The sequence below is a fragment of the Pagrus pagrus genome, assembly GCF_965226575.1.
Source record: "Pagrus pagrus genome assembly, chromosome: 9".
In the NCBI taxonomy this organism is placed as follows: domain Eukaryota; kingdom Metazoa; phylum Chordata; class Actinopteri; order Spariformes; family Sparidae; genus Pagrus; species Pagrus pagrus.
In genome coordinates this window covers 5,334,085-5,351,951 of record NC_140193.1, presented here as the reverse complement: position 1 = coordinate 5,351,951, position 17,867 = coordinate 5,334,085, and the positions used below count along the sequence as shown (strand labels likewise).

The window sequence follows — 17,867 nt, the reverse complement described above, 5'->3', positions numbered from 1 at the left end:
GAATTTAAGCAACACGACTCTGATATCTGTTATCCTTCACACTTTGAGCCCCAGATGTTGGACCACTATTGCTTCACGCCGCCTCCTGAGTGTCGAGTGTTGATGTGAATTCATGACACACAACCTGACTGAACCTGAGAAGTTATTAGATAACTTATTTGTTGGCGTCAGTTTAGTGCAAAGCTTGGAGACTGGCTGTCTTTTAAAACTGACCCTTCATCCAGATGTGATCCAAACAGATAGAAGTGGACTGGAGTCACGTCTCACGTCACAGGCGATGTTGCATGAGAGGAGATCTGGACATTACTCACAGGCGGTGACAGACACAGACAGACACATGCACTGGCACGCAACAAACGCGGGAAGTCCACTGCGAAAGAGGGAAGGAGGAAGAACTCAATACCAGCGACTGTTTACAGTTGCCACAATTACAGCCCACCCCTTTGCTCACAGACACACACACATCCCCACAGTCCCACCAGGCAAATGCATCTGCCAGCGAAGATCCGGCCTGAGCGAGGGAGAACACTTTCCCAGAGATATCAGTGACGTACATATGTGAGCAAACACGCTCGCAAGCACGCACAGACACGCACACACACACAAGCTGATGTCGTGTCAGTCACCGTTGGTTTTCATTGTTTTCATTTCTTGCTGGATTGCCTGTTTATTTAAGCAGTCTATCCTCAGGGACACAGCGGTGGTCCAGAAGAGCCACGGAGCCCCCGAGGGCTCGCGCTGCCCTTCCTCTATAGAACCGGGGCCTTCAGGATGTCCCGTACATAAATAACTAACATACCGTTATGAGTGTGTGTATGTCTAATTAGTGTATGCGTGCCCATAAATGTGCTGTACTCAGTGGTCTTTTTGCGGGCGGCCAACGTCCCAGACATCACCTTTTATCCAGTCAGGAAGTTCCCCCAAGGTTGGACAGAGTATCAGCCGCCTGCCCTGTTCGTGGCACGGCCCAGACACTGGAAGGAATGTGGCCATGAAAACCTTTGATCACTTTGAGCGCTGTAATAAGCATTTTGGGATTTGGGAGTATAGGAAAGGGGCGTTGGTATGTTTTCAGGCATGATGGACAGGCGGGAGGGAAGGGCTAAGTGGCCGCACAGGGCAGGTAGGGTTGGACCGCGAGTTCAACCTCAGGTTCTGGACCGGGCGGTGAGCAGAGTCTAGACGCTTTGTAGGCAAGACGAGAGGTTCAGTGTTTGCTTTCCACGTATGAAACCAATCTGCACATCTCTTGTTCCTTCACTTTTCACCTCTTTTTGTATTTTCTTCTCCTCACCTCTGACTGTAATTGAGGCATTTAGATCGTTGCGAGCGTAGGATGTTTTTGGCATCGCCACAACAAACTTCTGATCTTTACTTTTCTGAGAAATGGTACAGTTACAGGCCTGGACACACCTACTGGGAACTACTTATCATGTATTCATCATTTATCTTTGTAAAATCTGACAGATGTGTACAGATACAAAATATTTAATATGTGATATCTCAAAAAATCTGTCCTCATCTGTAAGGTAATGTGTTTTACACCGCAGACCACTTTCTTTGGACAAACTGTAATAAAGCTCCCAGGTTATAAAAACTTCCAAGAAGAAGTGATACATTTAGAGATAAGATGAGGTGTGGTTCAGCTGAAGAAACTATTAATGCTGACCATTAAGGAGAATAAAACAAATGAAATGTCCAGAAATATCGACTGTCATTTTATAAGCACATGTTTAATCGCTTTGATGAACATATACCACACATTCACGGCTGGAGAGTAGCCTATGGAGTACATCTGACACCTTCTACTGTTGGCAACTGAGCAGCTCTACTGTAACACTATGCACACAAATGCTTTTCGCAGACATTTATTAGCCATCCTGGGATGATAAGTGGTTTAATCTGTGTTGTCCTACACCCTCCCCGCTAGCTTTGTCTTCTCCTTTTCTGTGATTTGCCTCCCCATCTCAAACTTCTGCTATGCAGATACCGGATATGATCATCCACCACAGCTGATTTGTCTGGACGGGAGAGAAATAGGCCATCCAGCAGTGCTGTTGCTCCGTCCAAAAAGGACATGTGAGATATTTGTGGCTGTCTTCTGTGCTGCTAATTATCACACTGCAAATCCTTTTTACATGCAACAATTTGTTTTGCATTCTCACCTTAGAAAACATTTGTTTTTAGCTACAGAAATGCATATTTCAATGAGACTAAGAGTCCCAAGCTGTGACAGCAGCTCAGTGAAGCTACACCTAATTTAGCTAACGGCTTAACCGTCTAAACACGCCAATGCCATGATGTCAGCTCGTCTTCCTGGGGTCCGATTAGAAATCACACATATTCCCATACATTATATACAGCCAAGCAGCACATTGCTTTCAAAGATCCATCATCAAACATTAATCAAAATGTACGTTGAGTCATCAACTGTTTATTCATACAGTCAATTATATGAAGTACTCTTATAGTTTAAAGCAGCTCTGGTATGTGTTACACTAATGTGGCTCTATAAATTAAACTAGATTGGAGGAAATGTGTCCGGTCGGTAATGTTAGGATGTTAACATGCTCATGATGATAATGCTAACATGCTAATGCTAAGCAGGTATAATATATTACATTTTGACTTTCTAACTCGCCTTCGACACAAAGTACAGCTGAGGCTGATGGGAATGTCAGCTGTGCCGCTAGTTAGTCATCAACCAAAGTATTGAACAGAAAGAAATTCAGACCAGATGCTGGTGCTGGATGAAAGGTTGAAGGATCACCAAAGTTATTATAGTTTATCCTGAGAGAGACAGCAAATGTCACGGCAATCCATCCAATAGCGGTCGAGGAATTTCACTCAAAACCACAAATGTCAACCTTATGGTTGTGCTAGAGGAAAAAAAAGGGATCGCCAAAAGTCATTAGGTTTCATGCTCTAGGAACAATGAAATATTTCAACAACTACTACATGGATTGGCACAAAATTTGGCAAAGAGATTCAAAGGATATTTGAAAGGCTCCCGGCCTTCTGGTGGCACAAGAGAAAAAAAATCATGGAGACTTTCAAGTTTTGCATCAAGGCACCCTGGATATCAGGGTTCGGGGTAGGGGTTGTAGGGTTCACTGTGTGGGAATCATGAATATCTGGACCAGATTTCACTTCAGTTCATCCAATATTTGTGGAAACATTCCACTAAAAGCCAAAAATGTCAAACTGCTTTAGTTTGGTTTATTAGGATGTCCATTAGCTATCACAATGCAACAGCTTATTCCTCCCGGGGTCCACAACTGCTGGTGGCACTGGAGGAAAAGTCAGGGATCACACCTCATTTCATGACAATTAATCCCATAGCTGTCAAGATTTTTAAGTCTGGACCAAAGTGGTGGACTGACCAACAAGCAAACATTGTCATTCCTCAGGACCACGCTGCTAGATGACTTAAGTATTGCTGGGTTAGGATCTTAACTCGAGTCATGCTCTAATCAAAGACAGGCACCACGTTTGTTAGCACATTCCAACAATGAATAATTCAGTAAAAGTCCAATAAACAGGTTGAAACACACCGTCAAATAAACTACAAAGGTCAAAGGTCTTCGGGGTTAATAAGCACAGATTAATCATGGGTCCACGCAGCCCAGGTTCATCAGTCCCTCCTTGTGCCCTGTGTTTGCTTTGGCCGTTCCCCCTCTCCACGGCTTAACGCTGCATTTTTCCAGAGCAGGTGCGAGGGGGTGCTGAGTAAGCCGAACACGTAGATTTTTGGGGGGATGACCACTGAATCCCTCCGTCCCGGCTTCTTGACCCGCAATCAAAGCCCTGACTTTGGGAGAGTACAAGGTGGGAGGAGGGGATCGCGGGCCACATGTCCACATGCTACTCATCCACCTGCATACTGACAGGCAGTCAGGCCATGTCACAACAATCCCAAACACCCCTGTGCCCCGGCCTAACCTTAGCCAACCCCCTCCCCACCCCCAGCTAACCCCTGGTGACCCCTGCAGCCATCTGTTACAGGGCTCGGGGATGTGTTGATTGGCCAGGGGGCAGTGGGGTGAGGGGTGGGGCTGAGGGGAGGAATTGGGGCTCCTGGATTGGTGATGGTTGACTGGGGAGCTTTTCGGGAATTTGTACACAAAGCGTGACGGGGTTCAAAGTGACACATTGCACAGATTTTCCGCAAAATGTCATTTTGACACCTGTCGGCTGGAGTGTGTTGGAATGCCCATATATCTGCAGGCACTGCACTGCATCATTCTGTTAAAGACCACAGCATACATTCACAACAGCTTGGGATGAGTGCTGGCTCATGTTACAGTGTCACATCCATCTCTGCCTGCTGTCTTTCTTCACTGGAGCCATCAGTGCTGCCATAAAACCCATCAGGAGGAGGAGGACTGCCCAGTCCCTCCGAAATACAAACCGTTTCCCAAGTTGCATAAAATCATCTTTTTCCTACGAACATTTGCAACGGTTTTGTCGTTTATATCTGTTGTGTTTCAGGAGAACAACTCAAGATGTACCACCTTGTTTTTAAGGCAGTTTACTACATAGAGGCTGAGTGAAAATGTTGGTGCACATTTTCTCAAAGTACAATGAAACAGGCCATATAGAGTACTGTGCTTATGATCCGTGACCCAGGGCCTTGATTCAAGGAGTTCAACCTAGTCCAGCCTTAGATAACTGGCTCTGAAGCCTGGTCACCAGAATAAAATGTTGGCATTTTACGTTTTTGCAAACCACGGATACGTTCAAATTATTCATGTATGTCGTATCATGTTCAGATTACATGTTTATGAGCTGACTTTCATGTCAGGAGGTGGAGGGGATGGCAGTACGGAAGCCCTGAGGGGCGAGGGAGAACATTTTTTGTGTCATGTGTGAAACAGTGAAAGAAAAACATTTTCACAGAGGAAACTTTTTTTTCATGTCTCGAGCCGAGTGAGAAAAAAATGTTGTTGTGAGGAGTAAAAAATAAATTTTGACTTTTTTTTTTTTTTTGATTTTTTTTTTTCCGTGTGTGTGAAACCCAGTGAAAAATATATTTTTGTGAGATGCATCATAATGTGTAAAATAATGTCTCTCATGTTTAATTCATGTTAAATCTGGCTTTAACCGACCGTCTGTGTCTGCAGTTTCCCCACACACAGGGGAAAAACAAAAATTCTACGAGGGAAAATGTATTTTTCACTCACTCAAATTTTCACCCATGAAAAAAAAAATAATTTGGCTTGACACATAAAAAAAAAAAAATCAACCACGTAAAAAAAATGTTCACTCTGTTTCACGCGTGAAAAAAAAAAAGTATAACTTCAAAAAAGGTGTACCAGAAAAAAAAAAAGTCTCCCTTGCCCCTCAGGGCTTCCGTATGGCAGTGACATTACAGCATGGTGGATAGTCGGCTGCTGGGCCAGAGACCACGGTTCAAGCTGGCGTTTCAACATTTGTTGAAGTGACACCACTGGATGTTTTCAATGAAACGTTGGGACATTTTCCAGCCAAGTTTGTGAAAATGTCCAAGAAGTTTGAACCCAACAAGATCAAGAACAACATCCAGCAAGCTTTGTCTTTCCAAAAGTCCCTTCGTTGCTGCTATATAGTGGTCCATCTTTTATTCCACCTGTTGAGATTCAGATGTGAAAATGAAGCAACCCTGGAACAGGTGGGTCGGATCTATGATGCAACTGGAGCCATCAGGAGGCTTTTCTTCCCTCTGCCCATTTCTGTCCTCGTTTGGACAGACGAGGACCAGTCCGTCTCTCCCAACCCAATACTGTGAAGTGCTGCTCAGGCTGACCTTTGCCCTGTCCCTCCGGAGCTATTTTTACTGGCATGTGCTCGACATGTACCCGATGACCGGAACCAACTACACTCGGTCCTCTGCAGTGTCAGAGGTAGTGGTTTACCAAGTAACACGTGAAAGTATTCAGATTACACGGGGTACTCAGATAAAGCCATCATACAGTTTGAACTCAGTGGCCGCTGTGTTAAGTCTCTGACCCACGGACATCAACAGACGCTTGGTATCCTCCTCTGAGGCCTGCGCTGCAGCTAGCCGGAGCCAAACGGAAGAAAAAGGTACTTTAATATTGTCTTATTTAGATGTTATCTCTTCTTCACTGTTAGCCGCTGGTAAGCTTACATTCAGGAATCACCTGGGTTTGATTCACCAAGGACAAAACTTCGACTAGCTGCTGTAATGTGGTGATTAATGAAACTCTTCAGTTCTATAAATAAGTCATCCGAAAAGTAATGTAATTGCTTTTTCAGAGATTATTAAAGATTGCATTTTAAAGTCGCTTGCCCACCACTGTTAGAAGGTGGAGCCTCAAATGAAAAGTATTTGGCCATTTAAAAAACGCTCCTCTCTACTAGGGTTTTTACCAAATTGGCATATCACTATGTCCACTGTGAAGCATCAGGATCGTTAATGGGGGAGGTTTGTTTGTGCTCTCTGGTGGGGCGCCTTTCCAGATCACAATGTTACGATGGTCAGGACTCGATGACAGTCACTCATCGTCGATGGGTGACGGCATCGTCAATTGGACCCACCCTGCTCATATGAAGTCGTGTTTCTCGTCACCTGATGGATGTAAAACTAATATTCACTCTCCCTTTGGCTTTCTTTTTGGTCTCTACCATCCCCTAAAGGAAATATCTCTCTTTAGGTATTTGACTTCCTTCACTTGCTTGTTGCTAACTCTGTGTGTGTGCTGGATTTGTCAGAACCTGCCTCTGAAAACAGCGGCCTGCTGCAGCTGGAAACAAGGTTAAGAGCAAAGTCGCGGACTGTAAAACCAAAAAGCAAGAGCTGAAATAACAGAAAACTGAGGGGAAATGCAGAGTTGACGTTAAATCTCTGTGGCTTTGTCACTACAAGCGACTGCATTCACATTACACATAGTCATTTGGTTAATATTAAATATAGACTAGCGCTGCTTTAAAACTCTGCCTCATAAAACCCCAAAATTGACTTCATTCTCCAGGAACTGTCTTTCATCAAAGCCATTGCATGCCTATTAGACAGCGTGACAACATTATTACTACTGTGCGATGTGTGTGTGAGAGAGCAATTTCACCTTCGTTATTTATGGAAAGGAGACAGAAACATCAAGAGCCAGAAGCAGAAAAATCCAGGCCAGTCATGTATTGGTGCTTTTTGAAATAACATCCTGGAAGTTGTATTTTTAGTTAAAGTCTTTTGAGTCAGGGACATGAGGCGGGCAGCCCAGGAGGGCCTTTACTGTCCAGATGGTGACAGCACTCTGATGGTTTTGCCTTTGAGGCGCCAAGATGGAAACATTTGGAATAAGAGTGAGTCACACGTACCGGTCACAGGACGGACGTTCACTCGTGACTCCAGAAAACACACACATCTATACAATTTGTGCATGCACACGAACACACAGGATACATACTGGATTTAAATCACACGTTTGTTAGTTCCTTACACCCTCCGGTGAGTTGTAGTTGCCAGAAACATCTAGCTCACAAAGGTGTACTTAAAGATGTAATCAGTACCTGCTGCACACACAAACATTTCTCTTTTGTATGTTTTTATCATCTCCTTTTGTGGGCTCAGTCATAACTTTTAACTCTTGCCAGACACAGCATGTCATTTATTGTCAGACCAGAATCAGCTTGTAGACCATTTGCCAGCATTTGTGTTTCATAATATCCTGTATGATACATGTGATAAGGATGAGTACAGTACAGTATATACATTTGCTTTCAGCTTAGGAGGTTTACACTCCATCTGGCAAAGTGTAAACTGACTGCTCTGTGTATCTAATTGGAGGCAGGAGGCCTGACGCTCTTCTCGCTCCAAATGGTGACATGTTTCCATGTGTGACAAAGGGCAACGAGCTTCTGTAGGAAACCAGACACCTGTTGCTTTAGTCCAATTACTGCACGACTAAATGTTGATTTTCATATTTTCCTTCCTAGTTAGGGAGTAAACTTGTCTTACATAGTACAAATGAGGTAAGTTCTTTGCAGAAATAGATGGAAGAAAAGTTGTAATATAACAATAATGCCGCTTTCCACCAACATTTGCAGGTCTACACAGATTTTTTAAACGCAGGTCAACCTGCTAAAAATCGCATATTGATCCCATTCCCACTTCCCGCAGGCAAGGCAGCCCGATTTTTATCCGAAGCGTTATGTTGCACGTCACTGACGTCACGTTTCACATCAATGAGTGTGAATGTTCCTTCCTTATTTACGCGGCACCATCGGATGTTGATAACGTGTCCACGGCAGAATTTAGTGTGTTTACCCCGCATGTGTCATCACACATTTGATGTTTGTTCTTTTAAAAGATAATTTTTTGACTTGAGAAAAGTCGCAGTTTGTCATAAAACTGACTGTGAAAATACGTCATTATAAAGACTACACAGCCAACAGTCTCGTTAGTGACGTTGTCTCGTTGAACGCTCACCAAAACCTGTAACTTTAACATCGTAGAGCTGCTCCTGTATGTCAGCAGCTCACAGAACTGACCAACTCTCCTTTCACATAACTGCAGTCGTCAATATGAGCGGATTTATTGTGATTTTCATCCTTTTTAGTACCTTTTCTGAGCCCAGTTGGCGGCCATGTTGGTGTTAGTGACGTGTGTTGAGCGAGGCGATGTCGTTCACTGAGCAGTTTAACACAAAACTACATGATGTTTTACTTCAAATACAACAAACTTTGATTTCTTGACTTCTTTTAAATTGACAAACATCGTATGTGTGATTCATGACACTTTTCCTGCAGGTTGCAATTATGATTTGTTTTAAAGTTTTTCTGAAATAAGGTCTGATGGGGTCCACCGGAAGGAGCAGGACTTCGGCTCTGTACTGCTATAGTACCACAAAGGTCTTGTAGGGTGGGAGGTTTGAGGCTGCAGTGGCTGAAAGTTGGGTCCCATCACCCACAGTCAGTGTCTGACAGACCTGAAACTAAACCGATGTGTAGCACACTAAGAATATTGTAGTTTAGCCAATTTAATGCTTTTAGATATGCAACACTTTACATATCAACCTGTCTCTCTATCCCACTGTAAAGACTCTCCAATCAACTACTGTCAGGTTTCTGTTGCCGTCCAGAGTCATAGAGAACGTTGTGTCCAAATCTTTAACGCCTCATATTTTATGACAGCCATAGTCATTTATCAGCACCTTTCTAAGTTAACTCCAATGAGAGTTTGATGATACACTTTGATTCACGTGAAGCTGTAATGGAAAGCTCATGCCAGACCAATGTCAGACATAACATCAGCTAGAGGAGTGCTGCCAGGCTAACCTTACCTGTCCATGTTGAGGTAGGGTTAGTCTTCTGGCTGAAAAACAACCACACTAAAGCTAAAGATAATAGCAAAAACCAAGCAGTGATGGGTCCAAAGCCAAAAGACTAACCTGACATGTGCATTGTCAAAAGTGTGAAGGGTTTGGAGCTTATTAGACTTATTAAGCGTAGAGAAGTTAGCAGTGGACAGAGTCTGAAAAATGAAGAGGGTGTTGAGAGACACAGTGTAGAAGAGAAACTAGTGAAGCAAACAGATTAAAAGGATCATTCCCCTGTCATCCACCATCTCTATCCCCAAATAAATCGACAGTAATTCCCCTCAATATTGTCATCTGGACCTCCTGTGGAGAACAAGTTAACATTTCCAGAGTTACATCTCTATTCCATCGTGTGAGGCAGAAGAAGAGACTGTAACCCTCCTCAGGAAGCGTCACTCAGTTTCCTAAGAACTTAAACTTGTACTCTTTTGTGGTTAGAGTACATTTATTTTATTATACACAACTGCTCCTTCATATTTGATCTATAGAACAATAATACTAATAATCTGTGTACTCTTCTAAATAAAAACCTACAATCAGCTTAACACAAGGAAGGGAAATAGATGCAGCATGTAAGAGTTGAAAACCAAAGAAACACAACATACAGATAACATTTCAGTCAGATCACAGATCTGAAGTTCAACACAAATGTAAACTAAGTTTGAAAAATGTCAGCTGATTTATGGCAGACTGCCTCTTTGAATGTGTTTTGTCTGAAAAGGAAACACTGTCATCAAGTGGTCAAATATATTATTACACCTGCTGCACACAGATTATACAATACACCACTTTAATGCAGCAAACTACAAGAGTACAGCAAGTAACTGCAACCATCATCACCTTCTTCTGCCTACACTACCTTCAATTTATTCATTTTTACCGTTGCAGCCACAAATATTGATCTATGATAACTAACAATATTTATCATCATTGAACACCTAGTCCTAGTTCATTATAGCAACAGGTGGCCGGCCTCTGCTGCTCGTTGGAGGGTGAATAATGGTACATACATAAAGAAGCCCGTGCTGATGAAGACCTCTGATGAAACTGCTTTTTTTTTTTTTACCACCCTCCTCGTTCTCATGCAGATGCACACCAAGTAGTTGCAAAGGTGTGTTAACGTTTTAGAGACCGAAGAGCAGCTGTGCAATTTACAACATTAACATCTTTACATCTGTGAGGTCACGTGAACGTTAATCATTGCTGCTGAATCTGTCATCCTAGAAACATCCTCTGAGCGCTGCACACAGCTCATCCAGCATCTGTTTGTTTCACCCTCCAATCTATAAATACGTTCGGACAGGTGGCATGACAGGTCAGTTAGGAATGAAACACAAAGCGTCTCTGTAATTAGAAAAAGGAAAATCTTGCCGTCTTGTGATTGAGTGTGACACCACCTACCACCTCCAGACCGCCCGAGGTTCGCCGTGTGGCTCTTGATGGAAGTTACAGCTTTGATTGCTGCACATCTGCCACATTACAGGCTTTAACTTGGCAAACACGGTTTGCTTATCCATAAAACAATTGTGCGAGACCTCCATGTCTTTCATTATCTCCTTAAAATACTACGGCCCAGTTTGCCTCACTAAGCAACACCATTGTTCCCTAAATATCTTTTTTTGTGTGTGTATGTGTGATTCAACATTACATTTTGCCATAGTTTCCAGCGCGGTATTTTTAGTGCCCTTTTCCATGGGAACCACGGCGAGATGCTCCTGTGTAATGTCAAACTGACAAATTATTACTTAGACAAAGATGAGTCACTTTGGTGTCATTACTCATCTCTAGAGTCACGGCACAAGTTGGGGATGAATAATGTCTATTAATGTAACTCGTGGACAGATTAGCCATTAAATGTTGCACATGCCGGCCTGCAGACGTTCATGTTCCCCTGAGAATGAGAGCGACTGACTTCTCCTGTGGCGCCACCGTGAGGCTGACATGTTTAGTTTTGGGTGGGTTGCCATGAAAGTTGGTACAGATATCAATGTCCCCGCTCAGAATGAATTAAACCAACTCTGGTGACCCCTCAACTCTTCCCTTCAGTGCTAATTAGCTAATCATAGCATGCTGACCAGCTATGGGTGGTGAACATACCTGCTAAAGATGAGCATTTTTGTTTGTTAGCTTCGTCTAGAGCTGCAGCAATTAATCCATGAGTTGTCAACTGTTAAACGATGTCGATAATGATTCATCAGTTTGAGTTTTTAAGAAATAAAAGTCAAAATTCTCTGATTCCAGCTGGATTTCTTCACTTGCTCATCAGTCTGAGCATGTCCGCACTCTGTTATTAGCATATCTCACAGCACTGCCGTCACTTTCTGCTGATAGAGCCACGAGTGTACAGATGCCATTTAAATGTCAGATGTTATCTTAGCCACGGTTCATGTGAAACTTTGTAGCTCAGCTGCCCTTTTCTTCCTCACTGGTGTTGAAGAAGGTTTTGTGAAAGGTTCAGTTCTGTTGATATCTTTTGATACTTTCAGTTTATTTGTATGGAAGCCCTGAGGGTTTTTCTGGTGCTCCTTTTTCTTAGATCTAAAATATTTTTCTTCACTCTGAAACAGAATTAAAAAAAGTTTTTTTCATGTGTCGAGCCGAGAGAATTTTTTTTTATGTGTTGAGAGGAGTAAAAAAAAAAATGTTCCACTCGTGAAATTTTTCTTTTTTCTGTGTGTGTGAAACCCAGTGAAAGTGTTTCTTTCTCTAATACTCATTTTGACCATAAGAGGCAGAAGTGCCGACTTCTCATGTCCTAAATAAGATAAAAAGCATCCATGTTCGTTCATGAAAAACATTATCTTTTCATGCTGTTACACTAATGGGAAAGAAAGTAGTAGTATTAGTGGTGCAGTTCTGCCTCTTGTGGACAAAATGAGTATTACAGAAAAAAAACACTGGAGCCTTAGTTCCCCTGGGAAAATACTTTTTCACTGGGTTTCACACACACGGAAAAAAAAAAGTTCATGAGTGATTTTTTTTTTTACTCCTCTCAACACGTGAAAAAAAAAATTCACTTGTGAAAAAAAAAACTTTTTCACTCGGCTGGACACGTGGAAAAAATAAAATTTGAACTTAGAAAAAGGAGCACCAGAAAAATTCACAAGCCATCAACCCACGTTTATTAATGATACCCTCAAACATAAGGACGTCCTGCCGTCTCATTCTGCAGTTTCAGTCTCACTCGTTTATATACCAGAGCTTCTTTAAAGCAACATTATTCTTAAACATTCTCATACTGTTTTTAACGTCCTTTCATTTTATGGCTTCTCTAAAGCTCTCGAGACCGGAGAAAACCTCATTACATCACTGAAATAAAATGAATGACAATGTTTAGAAACAGTTTAATAGTGTCACATTCCTGCAGCCTGCTCATTTTAAAACGTCTGCATTTTTTTTCTCATTTTATGAAGCTGGTGAGGGTACAGAAAATTGCTGTCCATAAAATTTTATTATAACAATTTCAAACTTTTATAGACTAATGCAGTGATGTCATGAGATTGCACGACCAATGATCCCAGTGGTCGAAGCTAGACGCCGTTATTCTACTGCAATTCACCAAGTATGGTAGAAACAGACGTGTCTCATCCTCCCGGAGACTAATGTCGTTGTTCCCATCGCTTTTTTTATGTTTTTGTGATAATGAAATCTATGAAAAAGTAAAATAGGGTGTTTTCATCGATGCCCTCACAAGGTTTCAGTACCCAAATTACATGTTTGTGTCTTTGATCGAGCTCTGAAGAAGAAGGAGTGACTCACACACCGCAGGGTTTGTTCAGTCAACATCGGAGGTCAACTCCTCCGAACTAAACGAAAAAACAGGTTGTTTGTCGTCAACCTTCCAAAACACGTAACAAGCATAACCATAACAAAAATGATTCATGTGACTGTCTCCTGATCTGCCATCGCCATGGTCAAGGTTTGGAGTGGTTAAGATAATCAGAACTGGAAGGTTGTGGTCATGAAAAACAGAGTGGTTTTGGGTTGGAAAGATTGTTTTGTGACACAATAACAGTTTGACACTGTTTTCCACCTTCTTCTGAGAGCTCTCGTAGTTCTCAAGGCCTCGAGGGGTTCTTGTTAGGAGAGCATAACCATGTTTTGTCTTTCCTGGTGATGCCAGTGTCTGTTAGGAAGGGACTGATGTCCTGTAGGTCCGTAAAATCAAGGCCACCCTGAATATTTTTACACAGATGAAAACAAATCTTTGCAGAAAAAGTTAAGTTAAAGCTTATGTTTTGTTAAGTTGGAAACCACCAGTGTTGAAACCACCTCTTCTCTGTGCCATGAGTTAGTCCTGTTCATTTAAATGTGTCTAACCTGGTGATATTTTCAACATTTAACTAACCGTCCTATCAGAATCAATGTGAATGATACTTTAAGGTTAATAGTAAACCTCAACACTTCAGAGATTTAATGGATTATTTAGATGTTTGGGAATTTTATGAAACATGTACCACCATAAATCATATTTTTGTTTAAGGACCGGAGCTCTGATACACAATCAAACACTTTTATGACAAACTAACCTCAAATGATTTACTGGAAATAAAAAAGTAACGCCTGCAAGTGTTTTTGAAGTGTGGCCTTTGTATGTCTGTTTTTCTATATGTACCTTTTCTGTGTACATTATTGAACTGTTAATTGGTGGTCTCCATTTTTCAATCATTCTCACCTGACAAAGATCCAAACAGGATTGAAATGTTGTCATCATTAAAGGAGCCCTGAGGAGGTTTTGACCCCTGGCAGAGTGCTACTGAGCAATGTTTTTAAGAGAGGGTCCACGTTTTGTTTTGCATGAGAATGGGGGCGACGCAATATAAAATCCTGCCACTGGTTTCATGTTATTTCCCCAACAGCTGCCTAAGAAACGTAGCAATGCCCTCGAAAAAAGCAGCGAAGAGGAAGACCGCCAGCTGGTCTGCATGTAAACGATGCACAATGTCAGATATTTTTGTTTTTATGTAGAAAATACTCTCAACATATTTTGTTTGACTGCAAAAATACACAGAATATGTTTTGGTGAGAAACACTGACTGTAAATAAAACCTTTGTTACTGTCTCTGCATTTTCATTACTGCTGTTGTTACGTCCCCTGGGAGGTCCAGGGCCTGTGGGGAGTAACACCTCAAGCTTAAGGTTTTATTACCGCAAAAACAAAGATTTGCTCTACGATCACACCAAAATGATCATACAAACTGACTTCACAAAACTAACTTCCCTTCTAAAAAACTGGGAAGCCGCTTGCAACACACAGCAAGTTTCTACTAACAGGAAAACACAGGAAATGAGTGATCCAAATTGAACTTTTGTTGAGATAAAGGTCAGTACGACAGCGTACGGTGAAGTCTTTTCTTATTTTCCCTTCATAAATCAAACTCTGTTTCACTCTGTATTTTCCCTCCTTGAGTCAGTGTTACAACAAAAGCTAAATCACGTGTGACACAAAGAAGAACAGACGTGCGCGTTGATTTGTACTGCTTTTTAATGTGTTTTTCCATCAGAAATAGTAAAAGCCATACAATGTAGCAAACCAAAAAAAATGACAAAAGCTCTATACAGGCATAGTAGCTCATTCACACACATTCTACAGTCCAGACTGATCTGTCGGAGTGGGCGGACGCCACTCGAGTGTCTGTCTCGGCAAACAAATGGCTGACATTCGGTTTTGAAGTCGAGGACGTCCTCTTTCTTTCGTAAGCAAAAAATACAGATTCTTCTGTCTCGTAAGCCGAGTCAAGACACAGTCGTCACGCGAAAAAATTAAAAACCTGATGATTATTACTACCTACGGGCGTCTTTCTTGGAAAGGGCTGGGGCTGAGTAAGACTTGAGGATACTGTGTACAGATTACAGTCAGCAGCGTTAAGGTAACAACTTGATTTGAGCATGCAGGCTCCTGCTAATAAATAATGGAACATTCTAGTCAGATATAAAAGCCCTGTAAGTGCTGTATTTTTCTATTTTTGACACTAAAGTCGATGTAGCCCCCCCCCCCCAAACTAACCCTTATTATTTAATTAGTTTACATCATGCTGCCACTGATCCGAGAGCATCAGGCTTAAAGGAGGGAGTCCAAATCCCGTCTGTTCGATCCTTAAACGGGACCAAAACCCATCTGCTAAAGAAAATCAGCATATGAATTAACGTTAAAATCAAATTAGTTAACTCAGCTTGACGTGCCATAATCACAGCTAAAACACTGTATTAGAATAAAAAGTGGTTCCTTTGTAATGATCTCTCTACACCACACGAGGGCAGCAGCTACTGACTGAACTGACTAGTTTTCCTATGAACAAGCTCCAGAACCCAGCTCACGCCCGCACAGGACCGAGGAGCTGTTCAGTCCACCTCCACATGAAACGGGTCCACGTCCACGTCTCCTCCCTCGACAAGTAAGAAACACGCTGATAATACTTCAACATTTAAGTGCTAAACTTGGACAATGTCTTTTTCTAGGCAGGTTTAAGTTAATAAAAACAATTGTGTTGGCATAGGATAAAACTCAAATTTTGGACTTTAGTAACAACAATCTTTCATACAAAATATTTCCCCCTCTTTAAAAAAAACAAAACGACAAAACAAAAACAAACAAAGCCTCCCCCAAGAAAACAAGAGTGTTAAAATAAAAAAAAGGAAGTAATGCTGTGAAAAAAAAAAACATTCAAAAACAACAGTGATACACTTTTAAATGCACACACTTTACACCTTATATATGTCAAACGCACTTTGACTTTAGCCAAAATAAAAAGCAATCTTCTCTTCTCGCTTTCAGTAATCTTGATGTATACTTTTATAATACATGTATACAAGATAACATAGAGCAACAAAGCAAAAAAAATAAATATCTTAAGTCACTGTTTGGAAGTTTTTATATATATATATATATATTTATCTATATATGTATATTTAAATGTATAGCTTACTTTTGGGTAGGGTGTGAGTGTTAACAGTTTTGGCCGGCTGACGCAAAAGAGCTTCTTTTCTACTGACGGAAACTTTTCAACACAGAAAACCGAAGAGCTGGACGACAGGTCGTCCTCGCAAAAACAACTCTAGGCTCTTCGGCGATCGGCAGAATAGTGCGGCTACGTGGAGGATGTTTGCAGACAGGAAGCCGATCCTCTTCTTTTGCTCACCGTGAGACTTTGTGTGGATGCAATGATTCAGTAGCTGTCTTACTGATGCTCTCCTGCGTTCATAACGTAGATGCACAAAAAAAAAATAACCTGTCGGACTCTAGCTGCACATCTGTTGCATCTTTAGCGACACTACTGCATCAGACGGGGAACCTGTGGAAATTTTGGAGAACAACCTTCTTTTTTTTTTTTTTTTTTTTCCCAAGTTTGGCTATTTTTGCATATTTAAGACAGCCTGGAAGAGTTTTATGTTCTTCTTTTCTTTTTTTTTTCTTAAAAAGCTCTGCATTACAAAAAGAAAGTCAGGCACCAAATGTCATCTAGAACAGTCCTACTCATAAAGCAACCTAGAATATTTACACAGACCTCGCCGGCTGCGACGAAGTGTCCGAAGACATTTTGTCCGCAGGACGGCGACGGTGCAGAGTTGACCTACAGTATCAGTACATACAGAGAGAAACAGTTCAGTATTTTTGATTAAGCAGCCATATTTGTTTTACAAAAGAATACTTCCGACCCTCCGACAGTGGCACACTATACACGCCCTGACTACTTTTTTAAAATCTTTGGTTGACCAGTCAAAAAAGCCTGATAGATTTACAATCCACTTTTACATCACACGACTTGACTTCTTCTTTTAAAAAAATAAAAATGAAACGATCGCTTTTAAAAAATAACATTTGCACACACAATGTCATTCCCTCTTCCCGTTCACGTGTTACCCTGCCGTGGGAGATCCCAATCGCCCTCCCGTCCCATTGTCACACACAGCCGCGCCCCCATCCTGCACTTCCTCTGGTCCGTTCTGGAGTCCGTCCAAGAAAGAAAAAGCACATGCATGCGAGCAGCACACACACACACACACACACACAAACACACCACGCACTCTTTGTCTCTTTCATCCGCAAAAAAAACAACAACACAGACACACGAGTAAAAGAGCAGGAAAAAATAAGGTGACGCGTAAAAACCAAATGCTAAATTGTCCAAAAAAAACAGAAAGTAAGTGTCTGTGGTTAAAAGGAAAGAAAAATAACCAAAGGCCTTATAAAAAGCGCCAGGGGTTTGCTGTCAGCTCTCATCGTTTCTGCGCCGCGATCATCTTCAAGACGAAGCTGACGATGGCGTTGGCGGGCTGGTCGGGGTCCAGCTCGGCGAAGAGGTGGCTGACGTTGTCGGTTGTGCTTCCCTGCTTACGCGCCACGAACCCAAACAGCCTAGAAAGACAAACAGACAGAGTTTATTGGTAAATGCTGCATGTTTAAGCATTGAACTGAGTCTACAATGAAATCCAAACAAATAGAGAATTATATATATATATGAGAGATGGATTTACATGAATTATTACGTGTTTTTAGCAAAAAACACTTACTTGGCTGTGCCTCCCTCAGGCTTGTTCCACCTGTAAAGA

General features: G+C 41.8%; 1 protein-coding gene across 13 annotated transcripts in view; it reads right to left on the bottom strand.

Moving 5' to 3' along the window:
- Positions 1 to 14,784: 14,784 nt before the first annotated feature.
- Positions 14,785 to 17,867, bottom strand: part of tns1b (tensin 1b) — a 172,824-nt gene continuing 169,741 nt past the window's right edge. For all 13 annotated transcript variants that reach the window (XM_084362721.1, XM_084362720.1, XM_084362716.1 and 10 more), the window contains 2 exons: positions 17,829 to 17,858; positions 14,785 to 17,673 (listed from right to left, as the gene is read on the bottom strand). In XM_084362721.1, coding sequence (XP_084218847.1) covers positions 17,535 to 17,673; positions 17,829 to 17,858 — 169 coding nt within the window. In that variant the 3' untranslated portion in view covers positions 14,785 to 17,534. The remainder of the gene's footprint in view (positions 17,674 to 17,828; positions 17,859 to 17,867) is intronic.